The sequence below is a fragment of the Sceloporus undulatus genome, chromosome 3 (assembly GCF_019175285.1).
Source record: "Sceloporus undulatus isolate JIND9_A2432 ecotype Alabama chromosome 3, SceUnd_v1.1, whole genome shotgun sequence".
Lineage (NCBI taxonomy): Eukaryota > Metazoa > Chordata > Lepidosauria > Squamata > Phrynosomatidae > Sceloporus > Sceloporus undulatus.
In genome coordinates, this window is record NC_056524.1 from 241,612,894 (window position 1) to 241,633,642 (window position 20,749).

Here is a 20,749-nt window from a genome sequence, read left to right on the forward strand (position 1 = left end):
AACTGTATAGTTCCCTGAAGAATTAAGCTGAAATCTGCCAAAAAGATGTGGGACCTTAGTAGCATTGCAATAGCATTTCTATTTCTATACCCCATCATAGTTAACTCAGCAGTCTCTAAGTGGTTTACAATCTGTAAGCCAGTTGTCCCCAACAAACTGGGTACTCATTTTACCAGCCTATAAAATGATGGAAGGCTGAGTCAATCTGGAGCCCTCTGGGACTGAACTTAAAATGTGGTGGCTGCAGTTTATTCTCCTTCTATATTCAAATAGGAGAGGTAGAATACTTCTGAGGTAATTTTGTGATGGCAATTATCAAGATGAAGAAAAGGTAAAAATGGAAGAAGTAGTAGGAAAAGATAGGAGGCCTACAAATTGAGAATGTTATCTGTTTTCCCTGGAAAATTCTCTGAATGAGCCAGGGCAATTACACCTAAAAGTTTTATTTAGCAAGATCCCACAAATCTTTCAAAGAAATATTTATGCAGCTTAATTTAGAGAGGGATCCTAAACTCAGTATTTTATCTTTTTTTCCTTTCCCAATTTTAGCTGCTGAATGAGCTGAGTGTGGTAGAAGCTGAGCTTCTGCTGAAGTCATCCAGCCTGGCAGGGAGTTATACAACAGGGCTGTGTGTTTGCATTGTTGCTGTGCTGAGGCATTACCATGCCTGCCTCATTTTGAATCCAGACCAAACTGCTCAGGTTTTTGAAGGGTTTGTAGTGGTAATGTTTTTGCTAATAACTCCTCAATGTTAACCGTTTCTCAACATGTTAGCATTTGAATGTGCTCAGTTTGTCAGTAACATATAATAATATTTAAAAAGTCTGTGGGAAATTCAAAACATTATGTAATGAGAAATGCAAATATGTGTTTGCTTGTTGTGGAAAAGTGAAGATGTCTGCTATGGCTTTATTTTTCAGCTAAATGACTAGTTCCTTGATATCTGATGGTGAAGTCACATATTCTGTATGCTCTGAATTTCTTCAAGGAAAGACACGATTCAAATTTAATAAAAAAAATAGGCCTGTTTGGCTTTTGTTTGGTTTTTTTAAAAAAACACTCTTACCAACTTATGTTTAATGATAAAAGTTCTCAGATGGCTCATTTCTGCCCCCATCACTTACTTGGTTGGGAGCGATGACAGGAAGGTGTTCAGACACTCCCGTCCTGCAGAACTGTTGCCATCACTGACTTACCCATCATCATTGCTGTTTTCCATTAATGCCCCCATTGCCAGGTGCCCCCTTCTGGCATCACAAGCCATGACAGGGGACTGCATGGAGAAAGGCAGTGGCAGATAAGGGGGCACACAGCAGTCTGCACAATTGGTGTGGTTTCTGGTTTATTCTGCCACAAATAGCCATTTGAAAAACAAAAAGCTTACAGGCCAGTTGGGCTGAGGCTGGACTGGATCCACCCAAATGGTGTTTGGTCCACCTGTTCCCAGCCCAGGGTTGATGGCCTGCATTGTCTACACAGGGTGATGCTGGGGGGGTGGGTGGGGGAATGGGCATTTTGGTCCATGTAAACTGTACCTTAGAGAAGACTTTAAATCTACTTAATGTGTTCAGTATAGGCAAAAGGGGACTCTACCTATATGGATAATTGCATAAATGATAGCCCTATTCAATAGTAGTATTTTCAAAGTCTGGAAAGGCTTTGATTTATGCTTTATTTCAGACAGTTTGAAATAAATTTGCAACCCTAGATTACAAAATAAAACATGATGAATTAAAAGATTAAGATAAATTAAAATACATTGCCATGTAAGATGGAAAATGATTCTTAGAAAGTGTAAAATGCTGTACAGTGTAAAATAAAAATAAGATATGAGATATAGGCACTATACATACGGGCGCAATGGGGCGCCATCGTCACGTGTGAGGGGCGGCGCTTCCAGATGCCCTTCATCCCTCGCATGTGACGAGGGCGTCAAAATGACGGCACCCTGTACAGATGGGCGCCGCCATTTTGATGCAATGGATGCTTAGTGTCTGCATGTTGCGGCGCCATTGTGATATTGCAAGTATGCCACTGGCGCACTGCAGCATCACAATGGTGCCGCAAAACGAACCCGCTTTGCTGCAGCTTCCTCGCGCAGCAAAACAAGGCGCAGGCAGACCGCCCTTTTTGGGTGGTCTGTACCCCGCCATATTGTGTTGGAACATTACAAGGACCTCTATGAAATATTAAAATGTTGAAGTCCTTTGAGGGAGTTGAAGTCTTGGCTCCAGCCCAGCCTTCAGGCAACTTTTAACTACCCCTTGTTTATGGGCAAGGTCTAGCCACTTCATGCTTATGGAGGATATTTATAAAGGAACACACAATAGGCTGTAATTTGTAATTTTAAAATGCATGCTACTATCAGTGTTTCATTTTCATGAAAGTTATGTTTTTCTTCTTATAGATTATGTGGTGTTGTCAAACATGTTGTTAATCCATCTGAATGCTCTTCTCCAGAAAGATGTATTTTAGCCTATCTCTATGATCTCTATGTATCATGTAGCCATCTCAGAAGCAAATTTGGAGATCTGTTCAGGTTTGTAGTAATAGAATCTTGTGTTTTGAACTATTTAGTACATTATGTATACACATGCGTATGTATATTTCTCCATGTGTCAAAAAATTGACCCAATTGACCTATCCACGGGTCAATGTAAGTACTGTACTTTAATTCTTATATAAAACAAAGAAATATCCTCTGGTGAAAGGCAAGAGTGTAATCTGTCCTAAATGCATTGATGCAATCTACTCTCTCATCCATCCAACCTTTAGTTATGAGCACAAACAGTTATGCTTGCTGGAATTCTGTCAGTTCTTTGGCATTGTTTTCTCTTTGCTTCATCAAATACAAATGCAAACAGATAAATAGGTACCACTCTGGTGGGAAGGTAACAGCATTAGATGCAGTCATGCTGGCCACATGACCACTGGAGTCGTCTTCGGACAATGCTGGCTCATTAGCTTAGTAACGGAGATGAGCACCGCCCCCTACAGTCGGTTACAACTAGACATTCATGTTAACGGGGAATTTTTACCTTTACCTTTAGTTAATCTTATCTACATTTTCAAAGGAGAGATTCCACAGACAGGTTTAAAAAGCAGGTTCTAAACTGAAGACATGACGGCTTTCTTGGATTATGATGAGATGTGTTTCACTGTTACAATTTGTAGAGAGTTCTTGTCTCAGTATTGAGAAAGTAATAAACAATATATATCCTATTATGTTTGTTTGAAGGTATTAGCACTATTTAGATGTTCCTAACCCAGTGGGATTCAAAGTGCCTACCCCTGCCCCTTTCTATTGTCACTTTCCTCATTCCTACCTCACACAGCAATCCATGATTTTCCTACATTTAAAAAAATTATGGATGTGTTTCTACATGGGAAACGTAGGCCCGATACAGACCAGCGTTTTGTGCCAGCCTGGGGCCAAAACCAGGGCTCTGTAGCACACCAACCGCACGCTGTCGAGCCCTAGTATATGTGGGGCATACATGCTGCATGCCTCTGTGATGTCGCAGCTGCGCAGCATTCAAATGGTGCTGCACAGCTGCGATGTCATCACACCGTCCTACGGTGCTTTGCTGCATTACAGCTGCGTAGCAAACAGGAGTTGCTTCTAAGTGCTTCTTTTTTGCTGTGCTGTGGTACAGCGCCATTTGGTTGCTGCGGTAATACTGCGCAGCAAAGAGAGGCGGCTCCAACCCGCCTTTTGCAGGCAGTGTATACCGGGCCATAGTTACAATCTTATAAAGACACTCCATTCCCAGATCCAACCCAATAAATGCACCATAAAGCCAGGCAGCCCATATTGAATGAAGGAGTTTTGCAGTGCTGGTGAGTGGGGCACTGAAGGATGATGTATCCACCACCACCCCATCACTAATGAGCAAAAACAAAGACCCTAACTACAATTCCATATCACACCATAACTCACTAGCAGGAGAGTGTTGGATGTCCTGTAGCATTGTAGACCTCTTTCCCTTGGCATGGCTGTGTGGCTTTTAAGGTAGGCTTTAGGGACATTTGTAGTTGTGCCAATGATGCCATGATCATAAGTTTAGTTTCCAACACTATAGCTGCCTAATAGGGTAAAAAAGGGTAAAGGTCGTCTCTTCACATAACCAACTACAGTATAGGGGGTGATGCTCATCTCTGTTTCTAAGCTGAAGAGCCAGTGTTGTCCGAATACTGCTCTGGTGGTCATGTGGCCAGCATGACTGTACTGAATGTTGTTACTTTCCTGCTGAAGTGATATCTCTTTTTCTACTTGCATTTGCATGCTTTCGAACTGCTAGGTTGGCAGAAGCTGGGACTAGTGACAAGAGCTCACCCCACCATGCAGCACCTGGGCCTCGAACTGTCAACCTGTCAATCTTGCAATCAACAGAGTCAGTATCTTAACCACTTGAGCCACCGGCCTGTATTTTAAGTTGGGTACATAAAGAGATACTATGTTCATAGTTTGTTTGCTGTTTTCCTTTCCAGAGTGGACAGAGAGGGAAAGATTAACAATGTATAATAATTATACTGTGTGGAGAATTTCTGTGACTTTAAAATGTCAAAAATAGTTTGAGTGGCTGAGGAGAAATAAGGGATTTCAATGAGAAGATTAAGGAAGGATAAATAGGACTTCTTTTGACTAGATAGTTTTGGGGCTAACCAGAGATGGACTTTGAAAATGATGGTGGTGATATCACAGTCTGTGTAGTCTTCAGTTGTTGGACCGTATCCCCCCCATCCATTAGCCACAATGTTTGAATTATATTGCAGTTGGAGTCCAATAACATTTGGAAGGCCTTTTGTTCCCACCCTATTTTAAGCCAATTTTGGGCCTTAGTTTTTGCTCTGAAGTGTATTTGATACAGGCAGTGATTAAAACAGATTCCATATATTTCATACCTTCAATACCTATGATCATCTCCTATGATTCTAAACTAATTTTTAATGGGAAGAATGTTTTTATGGAACATCTGGGTACAATTTTAGACAAGCTGAGCCCCGGGTATTTACCTGACAGACACTTTGCCAACAATAAAACAAACCATATTAACAGTGCTAATGACAGAGCTATGTTTTTCTCTGGAGAACTGCATTTAAGTATTTGGACTGCAGTAGTATTTGAGATGCATGCCCCACCAGCAAGAAACCAAGGCTATGAATTTTCTTCTAAGACCCACATTTTTATTGCAAATGTGCATATTGGTGTGGCTGATATCAATCCATGATTTTTTTCCTTACATAATTTCTGTGCTTTCTGCCAGTTTAACTTATGGAGCCCTGGTGGCGCAGTGGTTAAATGCCTGTACTGCAGTTATTCACTCAAAACCACAAGGTTGCGAGTTCAAGACCAGCAAAAGGGCCCAAGCTCGACTCAGGCTTGCATCCTTCCGAGGTCGCTAAAATGAGTACCCAGACTGTTGGGGGCAAATTAGCTTACTTGCTAATTAGCCTACTTGCTGTTCACCGCTATGATCTTTGGAATAGCGGTATATAAATAAAACAAATTATTATTATTGTTGTTGTTGTTGTTGTTGTTGTTGTTGGAATGTGCCCATGTTTAAATGGGTGGGTGTCATGGCATCAGCATAATGGCATCCCATAAATAAGCAATTTTTTTAAAAAAATGGCATATATAAAAAAGTTAAGACACTGTTCTATCCCCTAGCACTCTCCCCAACCCAGTTTTATCTGCTGTCTGCTCTTGTTCTCTAGATAGAGGTAAATATAATACAGTATGCTTAGACTGAAGTTGGTTTGGCCTTACTAACCTTAGGTTAGCTTTGACTTCTATTTAATTCTCAATTCTGAGAATTTTGGGTTCACTGCATTGGAAATCTGCCCTTAAATCTTAAGTCTACCAGTGATGGCAGTAAACAGAAGTGAGGAGATCCAGAGTTCCTGCTGTATCACACTGGTTAGCTTTTCAAATAATAATATAATTTCCCAAATGGAGTAAAAACATAAAATATTGTTACATTGAAATACACCATTATAATCTAATAAAATATTTTGAAAGTTTCGTGCTTACCTCTAATTTACTTCAAGCTGTTAGCTTTTCCCTGTACTGCCTCCTCGAGCTGACATGTATAATGCCTGTAACTTCCTATTTAAGTTTTGTCACTTTCACTAAACTTCCCTTTTAAAAATATCCATTGTCTCTTTTTCTAAATGAATTGTGTCTACTAAATTTTCCATTGCTTCTGGCAATGTGATGAAAAGCCCCCCTCTTTTTTTTAAATGTACAAAACAAGCTTTCTGGTATAAACAAGTTATTCTAACTTGTTAACTTTAGAAGTATTTCATAAAAGCAAACATGTACAGTATTGAGAAAGTATGGCATGAGTGTTGCAGAGCAGGAGCTATTATATTAAGTTCTGCTTTTTTTAAAAAGAAAAATATTTGGAAATAAATGTGTAGAAAACATGTTAACAAGGGCCTCAGAAACATTTAGCACAGAATGTTTCAAAGTTGTCTGTTGGTCAGTATATCAGATCATTGGTTAAAATACAGAGAACAGAACAATAAAAATTTAATTTGTTGACTATAGCTAAACAGTTACGCACATAGGAAATGGAAAAAATTTAGACAACTACTTGGCAATATTTGGGACATTATCTTCCAGCACACCATTTGAAAAAAAAATGTACATAAAGGATTGAATCCAAACGAAATTGTACTCGCATTACATTAAAGTTAGCTTTTAACATTAATTTAGTCAGATATAAGTTCAACTCAGGGTGGAACAGACCGCCCTCTTGCGCCGCTGTCTGCGCAGCTTCACAGTGTGGTGTTTTGATGCTGCACAATCTGAAGCCGCCCGGAAGCTGGCTTACAATTGCCCTCACATGGGCTGGCTTCTGGATGTTCTGGCAGCATGGCGTTTACATGCTGCATGCCACCAGAGTGCCATAAAGCTAGCTTCTGTCTGTGGCGGGGTGGAAAAGGCTGGCTTTTTGCTTGCACAAAAAAGGAATACCTCTCTGCCACTCCTTTTTTGGCCAGCAAAAAGGTGGATTGGGGCTGTGGTGTGAGGTTGTCATGGCCCCAATCTGTCTTTGGAAGGGGTGGCTTGAAGCCACCCCTTCCAGCTGTCTGTTTCACCCCAAACTTAGTCTGGATCCAACTCAAATTCTCTGAACAAATAAGTAAAGAAGAGCCTTGTGCAGATATTAATTGTGACCCTATTCTTTCTCAACATATGCAGCAGCTAAAAGAGGGCAGCTACTGTTTTGATAGTTTTATTTTAGTTTAGATTATAAATTATAATTATAGGCAGGGTACACACTGCCAGAAAGAGGTGCCTCCCCGGTGCCTCTCTTTGCTCCGCAGGAGTGCCACAGCAACCAAATTGCATGGCGCTCCTGTGGAGCAAAAAAGGAGCGCCCGGAAGTGGCTCTTTTTTTGGGCGTCACTGCAATGCTGCAAAGCGCCAGAGATGTCTCAGGGATGTCACAGCTGCGCCACCCCATTTGGCGGTGGTGCAGCTGCGACGTCACTGTTACGCACCACTTCTGGTGGGCGCGCAGCAGCTGCGGCGCCCTCGTCACATGTGAGGGCTGCCGGGCATGTGGGTACTCTGCCCACCAGGCAACCATTGCACATGACGAGGGCGCCTCAAAGGCCCGTCTGTTCTGGGCCATGGTTTCATCCCTCTTGCAATGTAGACAGATCTTCTGTCCTTAAGGGATAGATTGACTGCAACCTTCCCTTGACATCAAAGACACTATCAACACACCTGCTCCTTCCTACCACTTTCCCCATGTGTCTCAGTGCTATAGCAGTGCTCTTACTGTAACATGTTCTGGTGGGAATGGACAGTCCTCTTTGCACCCTAACAATAGTGTCTTCTCTGTCAGGTCTGGATTTGAATAATGATGTATATAGTGTTGCATTGGGATAGATTACTGGTTTCATTTGAGCTGCAGCCTCACAACACTGATGCTTTGGAATTGCAGTGCCTAATCTGCCTGCTTTAGTTCATAAAATGTGTTGCAGTAAGTAGAAGAGGACTGTAGAAGAATGTTTATCTGTGTTTATGAACATGAGATTAATACCACCCCCTGAGTTGGAGGTGCTTTTAATTCACCAGCTGCATTCAGACTTTTGAATAAACTCTTTACGGAGTATGTTTATATCTGTTAATCATTTCAGACAATCAGAGATTTTCTAATAGTCAAAGAGGCCAAGGGACTGGAGTTTAATTTGAGGCTTTCCTTCTTTCCTTTCTTATTTGGAGTGTGCTGTTATTTTTGGTGAGTCTCAGTGTGTCAGGTTTGGGGCAGTGCCCCAATGTGTGAGTCTTCAGCTGGCAATCCAGGCAGATTCTCCAACCTTATAAGGCACTTTCAGTAGAGCCTATTTTCACTGAGATTTTCTTGCCTAAAGCCCTGGTTATTTTACATCTGATATATTGACATATTTGAGGTTGTACAAAGACTATAGAAAGTGTATAACTTCATTGATGGATACATCATGTGAAAAGATATTGTACACAGTTGGCCTTCCATTTTCATGGAGGATCCGTTCCGGACCTACACCCCCCCCCCCAAAAAAAACACCAAAAAAAAAAAAAAAAAACCCGAAGGCTCGCTCATATTCAAGCCCCATAGGCTTGAATGGGGCACATGCCCCATTGCAAATAGCAGAGTTTGACCCTCCGCGGTTTTTTGAGGTTGTGGATCCCAGATCTGTGAGTTAGGAGGGGCAACTGTATAGTCACACCACGCAAGGTCACACCACTAACCGTGGTCCTAAGGTTATATAACACTCCACCACTGATGTCTGTGTGTTCAGTATGGATGTCTGCAGAGAAAAAGTTATGAATGTTTGCAGGGGAAAGTTTATGACCATAGATGTTCCATTTATGTTGGAGACTATTCATACTGAGATCATTCACAGAGAGTTATCTTTGTAGCCTTTCTTTTGTAGACACCGATACCTGATTTGGGGATATAGAGAGCAAGGCTGGTAGAGCTGCTGAATGTCAGGGGTGGGGTCAGCAGTGAGGTACCATAAGTCCATTTCAGGCATCATGATTCTTTTGCAATGGACCTTTGAAGGGTGCATTGGGTTAATATTAATTTGTATGTGCAATAATTATTCTCCACCTATGTGAAGTTTAAGATTTCATAAAATAGTTTTAAAATTTAATTAAAGTTGATAGGTCAGTGAGACAGCTGTGTCTCAAATATTAACTTTGTGGCTGAAGAGAGGGGTATACAGTACATACTTTAAATAAAATAAACATGGGGCCAGTACAGATGGCTCTAAAGGGTCACTTTGGAGGTATGCTGTTTAAATGACACACACATCTTAAGAGGCCAGAAGCTGTGTCACAGCTTCTTTCTAGTGCTTACGACTAGAGCATGGCTTTGGCGCGACTTCCGGCCTCATCAGACACATGCAGCATTTAAACAGCATACCTCCAAAGTGACCGAAAGCAGCTTTATTTTGGCCTGTCTGTGAGGGCCCGTAATTATGCTAATAGCTAAATGAGGGGGTTTTGTTGTTGCATGTATCCCAGAGACATTTTGGAGGTTTTGGCATGTATTTCATGTTATCTGTTGAGATTTGATGTTCTAATCACTCTTAGTTGTTTTATTGATGATTTTAAGTGAGCACTGGTTTGACAACAATTGTAGGAAACCGGTATAAATATATTCAATAAATAAATAAAATCTTTATTTTAAAGAGTTGCGGTAATCCTTCTAGACTTTTACAATTTTTAATTTTAACCAGGTGTAATTAAAATAAAATAGTTTTAGGTAATCAAATACATTAATACACTTTCTTGTTCAATGCCATGAATTTCTTTTTGATATCAATTGTGTAAGCTAAAGTGGGGGTGGGCAAAGCGCAGGCTGTGGGCCACATGCAGCCCTCAGGGCCATTCCTGTGGCCCTCAGAGCACCCCAGGGTCAGAAAAAATTGCTCTAAAATGCCCAAAAATGATATCTAGGGAGTGTGGAGGGCATCTCCACCACATTAAACCTCTCAGATGTCCCAGAGCTCAAACAAAAGTTTGCAAGATTATTAACTTTTTGCCTCAGCATGCCCTCTAAGGGGAGGGGGGTTCCCTGCAGAAGCAGGTGCATTGTGAAGTGTGGCTTTTCAAGATCTCCTGGAGGGCTAATGTGGGCCTGTAGTCTTTCACAGTTGCACATCCTGATCTGAAGCCTAGAGATTCCACAATGTCTGTGTTGTTTAGATTTCACAATTTAGTTTTTTCCCTCCTTTTCCACACTCCTTTGAACAGCCTATTCAAATGTTTAAATTTGAAATCTACTGTATTGCAGTTATCATACTTAATGAAGCTTCTCTCCCCCCCCCCAATGGAACAATACAAATGAGTTAGTAACTACGCAGCTAAAGTTTAAATAAATATTGTAGAAGTTGAAATATTGTTGTCTTTCCCCCTAAATCCTTTCCTCTCTTTTCTTTTTGTGTTTAGTAGTGCCTGCTCAAAAGTGAAACAAACTATTTACAGTAATGTGCAGCCTTCAAACTCCAACTTGTTATGGGATCCAGAATTTATGCTGGACTTTATAGAGAATCCCTCTATTCGCAGCCTCAACTATTCAATGTTGGGCAAGATCTTGAGTGAAAATGCTCCTAGTCGTTATAGCTTTGTGTGTAATGCATTAATGAATGTATGCATGGGACATCAAGATACAGGCAGGTAAGATAACATTGCAAAAAAAAGGGCTTCTATGAGCACGTAATCTGAACCTTCTTTTTTCTTTCCTTTCCCCTTCCATCTTCATCTTTTCTGTAGTTCTTGTTTTTACAGTACATTGCAAAAGTATTCGCATACCCCTTTTGACATTTCCACATTTTGTTGTATAACAACTGGCACTGAAATAGATTTAATTGGCATAGTTATAATTTTAGGTCCAAAGGATACATAGCACTCTGAAGGTGCAAAATGTTTTTGTTGTTGTTGTGACATGAAAATTAAGTAAACAAAAACAGGCTGGAAGTGTTTGGTTATATAGTTGCATGGTTGAATAAACTATAGTGCCAATGTCAGTTAAATCTTTTCAGTTCTAGGCTGTCACCCATCAAATTGTGGAAAAGTCAAAGGAGAGGAGTGAAAACTTCTGCAAGAGAGATCATTGAGAAATTCCTCCTCTTATTATTTATTCAGTGAAAGGGCAGATTAAATGTTTTAGGTTAGGTTGGGTTATGAAGAACTCTGTTTGGCATACTCCATTTTGAGTTAAGAGGTACTGAAAATGGCTACTCTGTGTGCCCTCCCATGTTGTACAGCAGTGTCCTCTGCAGTATCCACTGCAGATAGTACATTTTTGGATATCTATACACACACACACACACACACACACACACACACATTATTTACACCACAACTTAGATTTATTGTTTAGAGTAAATTATTTTATTTTGGGCCCATTAGATAATAGTGCAGGTTTGGTGATTCTGTGCCAGACAGACAAACAGGCATTCAATTAGATAGATATATTGTGTAGCCCCCCTTCAAGGCCTTAGTGTTACCTGGGTAGATTGCAGTGATCTCGACCGTGATCACTGACTACTGATAAATTGATTTTAGAGAACTAATAGGAATTGGTAAATTCAATATTAGTGTTTTATTTACTGTATTAGTATTCTGTATTATTTGTATTACTTTGTATTATTTTATTGTTGTAATCCCGCCTCGATCTTTGGAGAGGCGGGAAATATAAATAAACTCTATTATTATTATTATTATTATTAATTAATTAACATCTGTTTTTGTTTCCTTTTGGCTCTTAGAATTAATGACATTGCCAACTTGTGTGCAGAGTTAACGGCTTGCTGTACAGTGCTAAGCTCAGAATGGTTAGGTGTCTTGAAAGCCCTTTGCTGCTCTTCAAACCATGTCTGGGGATTTAATGACCTTCTTTGCAGTGTGGATGTAAGTTCAGATCATGGTATTAGATGTAAATAACCACTCATATCAGGAATGGGCAAAATGTGATTCCCCAAGCTATTTTTATAGGGGGCTGACATTCCCAGACTTCTTTACATTTACTGTTTTGGGTGCTTAAAAGGCTCCAGGAGCAGTTAAAAACTGTTTTAAGTTGATGAAGGATCCAGTCTTGCCTAGTTTAATACAATAAATAAATAAATAAAAAATTAAAATTGAATTTAAAAGAAATAGCCAGCCAATGTGGGATTCTGTACCCAGAGAAAAGGATGGTGTAAATTAAATAAATAAAATAAAATAGAAAGGTCAAGAGTTTAAGTGTATGCATTTTAATATGTAATTGCCTCAGATGCTGCTGCCAAATAACCACAGGAGACCAAGCTGGAGGAAAGGCCACAACTTTATTAATAGCAAAACAATTGGTAGGGTTGGCACAAAGCATGAGGTCAGGATCTGCAAAATCAAACAACCCCATGTTTGTCTGATTAGCAAAAGCCTGGTACCCACCAGGCATTGGGATGACCTAGGTTCTAAGGAACACCACTTGACCGCAACTCTGCCATGCGTCCACATATTCGCTAAGCCCCTAGTCACCGGGAGGTGCTCTCGTGTTATGCCCCCCCCCGCAATGGCCATACGCCTGCCCCATTCACCCCCGGGTCCCGACTGACTCCCAAACCAGAGCTTTGTAGCCCTGGTACCACACCGTGCAGATCCTGGCCTATGCTGCCGACTCCAAGTTGTGACAAAAACCCACAAACCAAGCGGTGGGTGGGTGGGAAAAGCACTCCGTTGCCTCCTCCCTTCCTACTTGGCTCCAAACCGCTCAGAGCCAAGCGCTGACTGAGGGCCGGAGCCGGCTGCGCGGCCTTAAATAGGCCCCGGCTACGCCCCCAGGTCACCTGATTTGGGAGACTCCTCCTCCAGGGCAACTGACCAATGAGCTGCCCTGGAGGAATGGAACTCCCGGATCATAGAGCCCGGCCCCTAGAGCATCGCGGGGCAGAAGCGACTCCCCTTCAGCCCTGCGCACCAATAAGGGGCCGGGGCAAGCCCCAGAGGACTCTGGGGCTTGTAGTTTTGTAGCTGCTTTCTAGCAGTAAAGCGGCCTGCCCATCCAGCCGGGCGACTGCTTTTATATTTCAGTCTGTGTTAATTGCTATGAATTTAATTGAAATAGTTGCTAATGCTTGGCCACGTTCCCACTACATTTAAATCTGGATTGTGTTCTGGGTTAAACGGGCTTGGTTCCCACTGAATCCGATTTTAGAAATGGGTTCAGAAAGGGGGGGCATACTTTTTGCCCATTTTTACCCATTTAACTCGTATCAAAAAGATGCTGGAAAATGGGGTGTTTTGGGGGCTGAATCAATTTATTTAGAAATAAATTAATTCAGCCCACGTGGGAACCAGGTGGATTTGAATTGGAATTGAATCTGCCCTGGTTCCCACTGGCAGCCTGGCTCAGGGGGTAACTGGCATGGCCCGGCCTCTCCTGGCTTCTTTGGCTGCTGACTGGCTTCCCTGGGCTTTTCTTTAAATCTCCCACAGTCTGGGAGGCTGGAAGGAGGTCGCAGAGAAGCTGGAAGCCTTGTGACCTCCTTCCTGGCTTTCTCCTGGCTTCTCTGTGACCTCCTTCCGGCCTCCCTGGCTGCGGGAAATTTAAAAAAAGGCGCAAGGAAGCCGTTCAGTGACCAAAGAAGCCGGTAAGGAGGCTGGGCTGGGGATTTGGGGGCCTGGACAAGCCAGATCAACAATCTGTCCCCCGCCACTTGCTGATTCCTGAAACGGTTCCTGAAAACGGTGCAAACATAGTGGGAACCACGTTTTTTCTGAAACAGTTTCAGGAATTGGTTCAGGAAATGGATTTTCCAGTAAGTGGAAAACAGGAAAGTCTTTGACCTTTTGTCTTATCCCCAGTTAAAAACAGTATCCCTTCTCTGTTTTAGAGACAATGCAGTATTCTAATGGTGTCAACAGTTCAATTGAAGTGAACTGTTCCCCCCCCCCCCCCGCCGATAATATTAATACATCAAAATGTTTCCCTCTTAATACAGTGCAGTGAGCTGCTGAAACTCCTTAAACCTAGGTGGCTTAATTTGGTTTCACTAAATATCAATGTGATGCCTTTCCATTCTGAGATCCTTGACTATCTAGGATCACTCAGTGAAGGAAGTATAAAATAACTCTGAACAAACCATGGGTGGTATACCTCCTCTTGAATTGTTTAATTCCATTCTGTCATGACAATCCTTAGTTTGTCACTATCCATGTTAAACTTTCGTTTGCAGTTCCGGTTTGTGGTGCAAAGGTAGGCTTCAGTTTTCTTGGTCAGATATGATAGTCATCTATGATTGTCTGCCAAAGCAGAAAAATGTCAGAAGAGCTGTTGCAGTGGTTACAGGACTGGTAAAATACCAAATTTTCAGTTCCTAACATGTGCAGTTAGGGTTGGGAAAGACTCCTCTGTGAAACCCTAAAGAAGCTCCTGCTATTCGGTGTAGACAATATTGACATAGATCACTTGTGAGCAAAATGCAAACTTCCAGATGGTGTTTTGTCTGTCCGTTTCCATAATCCTCCATCGTTGGTTGTGCTGGCCAAGGCTAATGAAAATCACAGTCCACCATCATCTGGAGGGCCACATTTTATCCACCTCTATGCTTGATCTATCAAGGGTTGAAAATAGACATGGAGAACATCTGGCTGTCTAGATACTGTTGCACTGAAATTCCCATCATCTCTCACAGTTGGCTATTCTGGCTAGGAATAATGAGTGTTGCAATCCAGAAACATTTGAAGGCTAAGTGTTGCCCACTGTTTTTGTACAGCAGCTTTCTGAGAAGTCATGAAGATTTATTTATTTGTTTTTTTATGCCACCTTTCTCCCAGAAAGGGACCCAAGGGGGCACACAAGATAAAAACACTTTAAAAACTTTACAACAAACATTAAAATAATTAAAATAATCCAGTTAAAACAGTATCAAGTTAACATTAAAAAACACACACACAAGTTAAAAACGCGACTAAAACACACATCTCATATGAAAGCCACCCTGTCATGATTTTAAAAATCCTGTGTGAATAAAAATGTTTTTACTTTTCAGCGAAAGGCAAGCAGGGAGGGGACCAGCCTAGCTTTCTGTGGAAGGGCATTCCAGAAGATGGGAGCAGCCACCAAGAAGGCTCTCTCTTGTATCCTTACCAAGAGAGCCTGTGATGGTTATGGGACCAATAGAAAGCCTTCTCGTGAAGGTCTTAGGGCTCTAGCAGGTTTGTATGGGAGAAACAGTCTCTCAAATAGTCTGGACCTAAACCATGTAGGGCTTTATAGGTCATGACCAGCAGTTTGAATTGTTCCTGAAAATGAACCAGTAGCCACTGAAGCTGTTTCAATAAGGGAGTTATATGGAGTGTATGTGTTCACCTTAGGATCATATAATCCAAAATTTGTTGGTTGTTATGTTTGATCCACACTACTTTTACAGTAGAGAGAGAGGGGGGAGAAAAATTCACCCTTTCTCATGCATATATAATTAATTTAATTGGTACCAATTCTGACCATAGCTGAGGGATTTCTTTTTTATGTATTAAAAATGGACTGAAACATACAAACCACTCTTTGGTTAGTGACATTTTATGTCAGTCAGTCTTTGGTCTTTTAAAACTGGTATTGTTACAGTTCTCTGCAGTAAGCTGGCTTGAAGCAAAATGATGCCACTGTTCTTCCTTTAAGGTCAGCGACCTTTCCTTCCATGATTCATTGGCCACTTTTGTTGCAGTACTCATAGCCCGCCAGTGTTTCTTCTTGGAGGATGTAGTTCAGCATGTTGCGCTTCCCTCTTTACTTACAGCAGGTGAGTTAACTGTGACTACAGAGCATCTGCACTGTGTTCCTTCAGAAGAAGTTTTCTTGCATGTATTGCAAATCTTTTAAAAGTTTCTATTGACAGTTTCTGCTATCTTTTAAAAAGTATAAAGTAGACAGGGTCCTCTAAATACATTTCATGCTGGTATTAATATGTTAGTGATGGGAGAAAAACACATGGGGCAGGAAAATAATGTTATAATTGCCTTCTACTCTGTTTTCTTTTGGTCTCTGGCCATATCTTACTATTTATGCCATACAGGCTTACCTACAGACTGGAAATTAAAGCAAAAGCTAATTTAATCATTGTTGTGTTTTAACTTTCCCCACGTTTTACTTATTTGTCTGTTTTGAGTGCTGTTTTTAGTTGCTTGGCTACTTAAACCATTTCTTATAATGATAAGCTATCTCTTAAGCTATGTATTTACTGAAACTGTATGTTTTAATTTTAAATAAAATAATGTTCAACATGAAAAAATTAGATAGAAAATTATATTTGAGTCAAAATGAAAATTTCATTCAAGAAATTCACTGTTTTGTAGTTCATTGGCTGCCCTAAAAATCCTCAGTATTGCTGTTTAGAAAATTGTTCTCTCTCTCTCTCTCTCTTTTCCTCTCTCTCGTTTTCTGTCTCTCCCCCTCCCCTCTTTTTTTTTCTTACAAAATTGTCATAGAATAGTCCAGGGAGAACAAACAAATTTACTTCAGTTTGGAAGTACTGGAAATGAGATGTTTTCCTGTATTATGATAATATTCTTGTCTGCAGCCTGTGGAGATCCAGATGCTGAGCCTGGAGCAAGGATGACATGCAGACTTCTGCTACACCTTTTTCGAACACCTGAGGTTTCTCTTTTACCAACTGGTAGGTTCTCCAAATCCTTTTTCTTCCGTGTCTTTTCATTTAAGAAGCAGTGTGGTATTATGGTAAGAGTATTAGTCTGAGGTTTGAGAGATTTTAGTTTTAATCTAAGATCCCACTGATTTTCTTGGTCCTTAGGAACCGCCATAGAGGACTGGAGAGAATTCTTAGAAGAATTTCTGAGGGGAGTTAGTTAAAGACATTTAGAGAGCAAGAGCTGAAGAAAACAGAAGAAAACCAGGTTTTGGAGGCTATAGGGATTCTCAGTCAAAATCAAATTCATGAGTATACAGTTAAGAAGAGAACAACAATTTCCTGCTCTCACAACAGCAACTGCCTAACAGAAGCAGAGATCTGGAGCTGCATTCTAGATTAGAACTATATAGTCAGAAAAATGTCTGAGACTTTATTGCTGCCTTGTGTTTAACTGTTATATTAGACTTCACCCCATCCTGTTTTGTTTTTTAGACTCCAAATTTTAGAGTCATATGTCTTAGATCCAGCCTCAGCTGTATTTAGAATAGGCCGCTTGATTCCAAGTATAACTACTCTGGGATCCAGCCTTTAACTTAAGAATAAGAGCATGCTTCTGCTAATTACAGTGACTGAGTTATATATATTTCCACCTTTCTTCTGATGAGCTCAGGGTGGACAGGTTTTTTTTTTCTTTACTCTTTATTTTCACAAAACTCCTGCAGGACAGGTAAGGCCAAGAGAGGTAATGTCAACCAGTGAGTTTCATGGTCAAATGTGGACTAGAACACTGACTAGATCTCCAAAGGCCAACATTCTAACCACAATTTCCCATTGGCTCTCATTTGGATGGAGAGCCCTTGTTGTTTGAAATTGTTACAGGTAGCTTTCAGTTTTGCTTTGGCATCATATTATATTCTAATTGATATTTACATCATTTTAACTCAGTGAAATATGTCATTTTTACTTATAAACAAAATAATTATTGTGGCAAGAATTCAGATTATGAATATCTTTTATATAGAAAAAAATGTTTCTAAACAAATTAACGTAATTATTTATCTTATTCCTCAGGGAAATCTTTTCTGGGAATTCGGTCGTCTTGTGACCGACGCCTGTTAACTGCTGCTCACAACAGCATAGAAGTGGGAGCTGTGTTTGCTGTTCTGAAAGCAATACTGATGCTTGGTAAGATCATACTTTCATGACTTAACACAGCAGTCCTATATAAATCTATATATAATTAAGATGCTTCGAGTTCAAGGGGCATTCCTTCCAGCTGAATGCGTATAAAATTGCAGCCTAAAATCTATTAAATTGGTGGAATTTTTCTTTGGAATATGGACTGGAATAATGAGAACATTGCTTACAGTTGCATTTAACTCCCAACTTTTCTAAGATTTATCATCTATTCCAATAGTATATGATACATTTTAGTGAAATATTATCAATAGGAAGAGTCCTTCTGGATCAAAGCAAAGATTGTGGAGGCAAGATTCGCAGTCCTAGCTCTTGGGAAGCATAAAATAGAGTAGAATTGCACTCATGCCCTGCTTACATGCTTCCTATAGGCAACTGGTTGACCATTGTGTGAAGAGATTAGTGAACAAAACTAAGGAGATTATTGCACTGCCCTTTCCCGTCCTTTCCTCACAAGCTAGGCATGGGATGCAAACTTTAATATACAGATTTGATTGCACTCATCTGTGCCTAAGCAGGAGGCATCCTGTACCTAATCGTGGCATCCTGTACCTAATCTGGACTTCTCCTGCACTTTTTGAAAGAACGGGATTTCCTCGTTCTTTGCAAGGTGTGGGAGAAATTCGGATCAGGTATGGGATGCCACGATCGGGTACAGGATGCCTCCTGCCTGGGCATGGAGGTGTGCGATAAAATGTATGTATTAAATTTTACACCCCACACCTTTCTTGGGAGGAAAGGACAGGAAAGGGCAGTGCGGTAATCTCCTTAGTTTTGTTCACTAATCTCTTCACACAATGGTGAACCAGTTGCCTATAGGAAGCAGGTAAGCAGGACATGAATGCAATTGTACTCTAGTTTATGCTTCCCAAGACCTGGTACTGTGATGTACAGCTGTCATACCTAATAAATAGTATCCAGTAGTTCTCTATTTTCTCCTATCCAGTCTATGTATAAATACAGCTTCAGCATGGTTTTTTTTTTTTTGTAAAGTACATAACTTCCAGATACTGTACTCTGCCCTTTCCAAAAAGGTATTCAGGGAGATAAAAAAGAAAAGAGAAAGAAAATACCATACAACTTTAGAGAAACATGTATTAGACCAACCATTCCAAGAAAAAAAAAGTCATAAAACCAATATTAAAATAATAAACCAAAAACACTAAAATAATTTCTGAGAATAGTATAGGAATAGTAGTGAATAAATTAGAATAGTGTTGAGTAAGAATAAACTAAAAGAGCAATCAGCCAAAACTCAAGTCATATTAAAAGACAAATAAGCCTGTTCCTCTTTGTGCTATTTTTGCTCTGCAGGTGATGCTGAAATTGGAAGCAACAGTATCCCATCACTGAAAAAATCAGATTACTCTGTACGAAGATTACTAGGTGATCTTAATGATGATGAGATATGGGATACTTCATCACATTCTTTGAAATTATGTGGAAAACCTGTCTCCATAGAAACTGCTAGTCTCAGTGAATATGCTAGATATGTGTTAAGAAGTATATGTCAGCAGGTAACGTTTTTGTTTTTCTTTATGTGCATATAGATTTAGGTTTCTAAAGATAATGTTTTCATCATGTATTCTAAAAATTAGTCATTGAAAGTTCTCCAAATTGTGCACAGTGGCAAGGAATGGAAGGGAAACAAGGGTCTCACAGCATGTTATTATATATTGTATTGTATTGTATGGTATTCATTTCTGTCCCATCTTCTCCCCAATATTGGGACTCAGAATGACTTGCAGAATATTAAAACCGGAATAGGTTAAAAGTATACCAAAACCTTAGTTTATACAGTGGGCCCTTGGTATTCGATGGATATACATTCCAGACCCCCTCCCCCTGCGGATACCAAAATCCAGGTGTGCTCGTCCCATAGCACTCAATGGTGGCACGGCCACGTGGCCACGCCACCATTGAGTATAATGGCACTTTGCCCCCTCCCCAGTGCCACCTTGCTATTTTCACTGTGGCAGGTAGCAAGGGGGTACCTCTTCTTCCTCCTCTTCCCTGCCTCCTCCTCTTCTTCTCCCATCGTCGCTTCCGTGGCTCTTTCTTCTCCTCCTCCTCCACTTCTCTCACCTTCTGCGTCTTCCATCTCCTCCACTTCCCTTGCCGCCTTCCTCCTCCTCCTCCTTCACTTCCCTCACCTTCTCTGCCCTCCTCCTCCTCTTCTTCCCCACATCCTCCACTTTCTCCTGCTCCTCTTACTGCATCATCATGCTGCCACTGCTCATCTTCCTTTTCCTCCTCCTCCTCCTTTTTTCCGCTCTCCCTCATTCTCGATCTCCCTCCTTCTCCTCATCCCTGCCACTTTCTCCTCCTCCTCCTCTGCCAAACGCCCCCCCCCCTTTTGCAAGCTTGCCATCTGTGTATGCTCAAATCCACGAATGGCAAGTCTGTGTATATGGAGGGCAGACTGTACATACATATATACATATATATTCATTAAAAGACAGACTATTAAAAACAAGTCAACACAGTGATTAAAAGCCCATTGGACTCAGTTCCTGAAAGCCTGCTGGAATAGGGAATGTTCCATTTGTCAGTGGAGGAAGAGCAAGGAAGGAGCCAACCTAATCTCCCAAGGGAAGGAGTTCCAAAGTCTAGGAGCAGCCGCTGAGGCCTTCTCTTCTGTACCCACCAAATATGTCTGGGAAGGTGATAGGAGAGAAGCCTCCCCAAACGATCTTAGAGCTAAAGCAAGCTCATGCAGGGAGATATACAGGCAAAGCACATGGATGGCAAGAAGTGGCTTTTGGCTTGCAGCTGTCAAACCCTCTGAGATCCAGCTCATATATACTTGTTGATGTTGAATGGTAGAAGAGTGGGCTAGGAACATGGTTTCTTGGGTTTTGAAATCCCTGCTTAGTATCAGTAGTTAAATGGCAGTATCAGTGGAGCAAGAAAAGG

At 40.9% G+C, this 20,749-nt stretch overlaps 1 protein-coding gene across 1 annotated transcript in view; it reads left to right on the top strand.

The window, feature by feature from the left end:
- The window catches only part of MED12L (mediator complex subunit 12L), a 282,618-nt gene that overhangs the window by 211,539 nt on the left and 50,330 nt on the right, over window positions 1–20,749 (top strand). Inside the window, exons 17-24 of the mRNA XM_042458529.1 lie at window positions 550–713; window positions 2,409–2,540; window positions 10,458–10,685; window positions 11,780–11,921; window positions 15,670–15,790; window positions 16,568–16,663; window positions 17,708–17,821; window positions 19,148–19,350. Of these exons, the coding sequence (XP_042314463.1) occupies window positions 550–713; window positions 2,409–2,540; window positions 10,458–10,685; window positions 11,780–11,921; window positions 15,670–15,790; window positions 16,568–16,663; window positions 17,708–17,821; window positions 19,148–19,350 (1,200 nt within the window). The remainder of the gene's footprint in view (window positions 1–549; window positions 714–2,408; window positions 2,541–10,457; window positions 10,686–11,779; window positions 11,922–15,669; window positions 15,791–16,567; window positions 16,664–17,707; window positions 17,822–19,147; window positions 19,351–20,749) is intronic.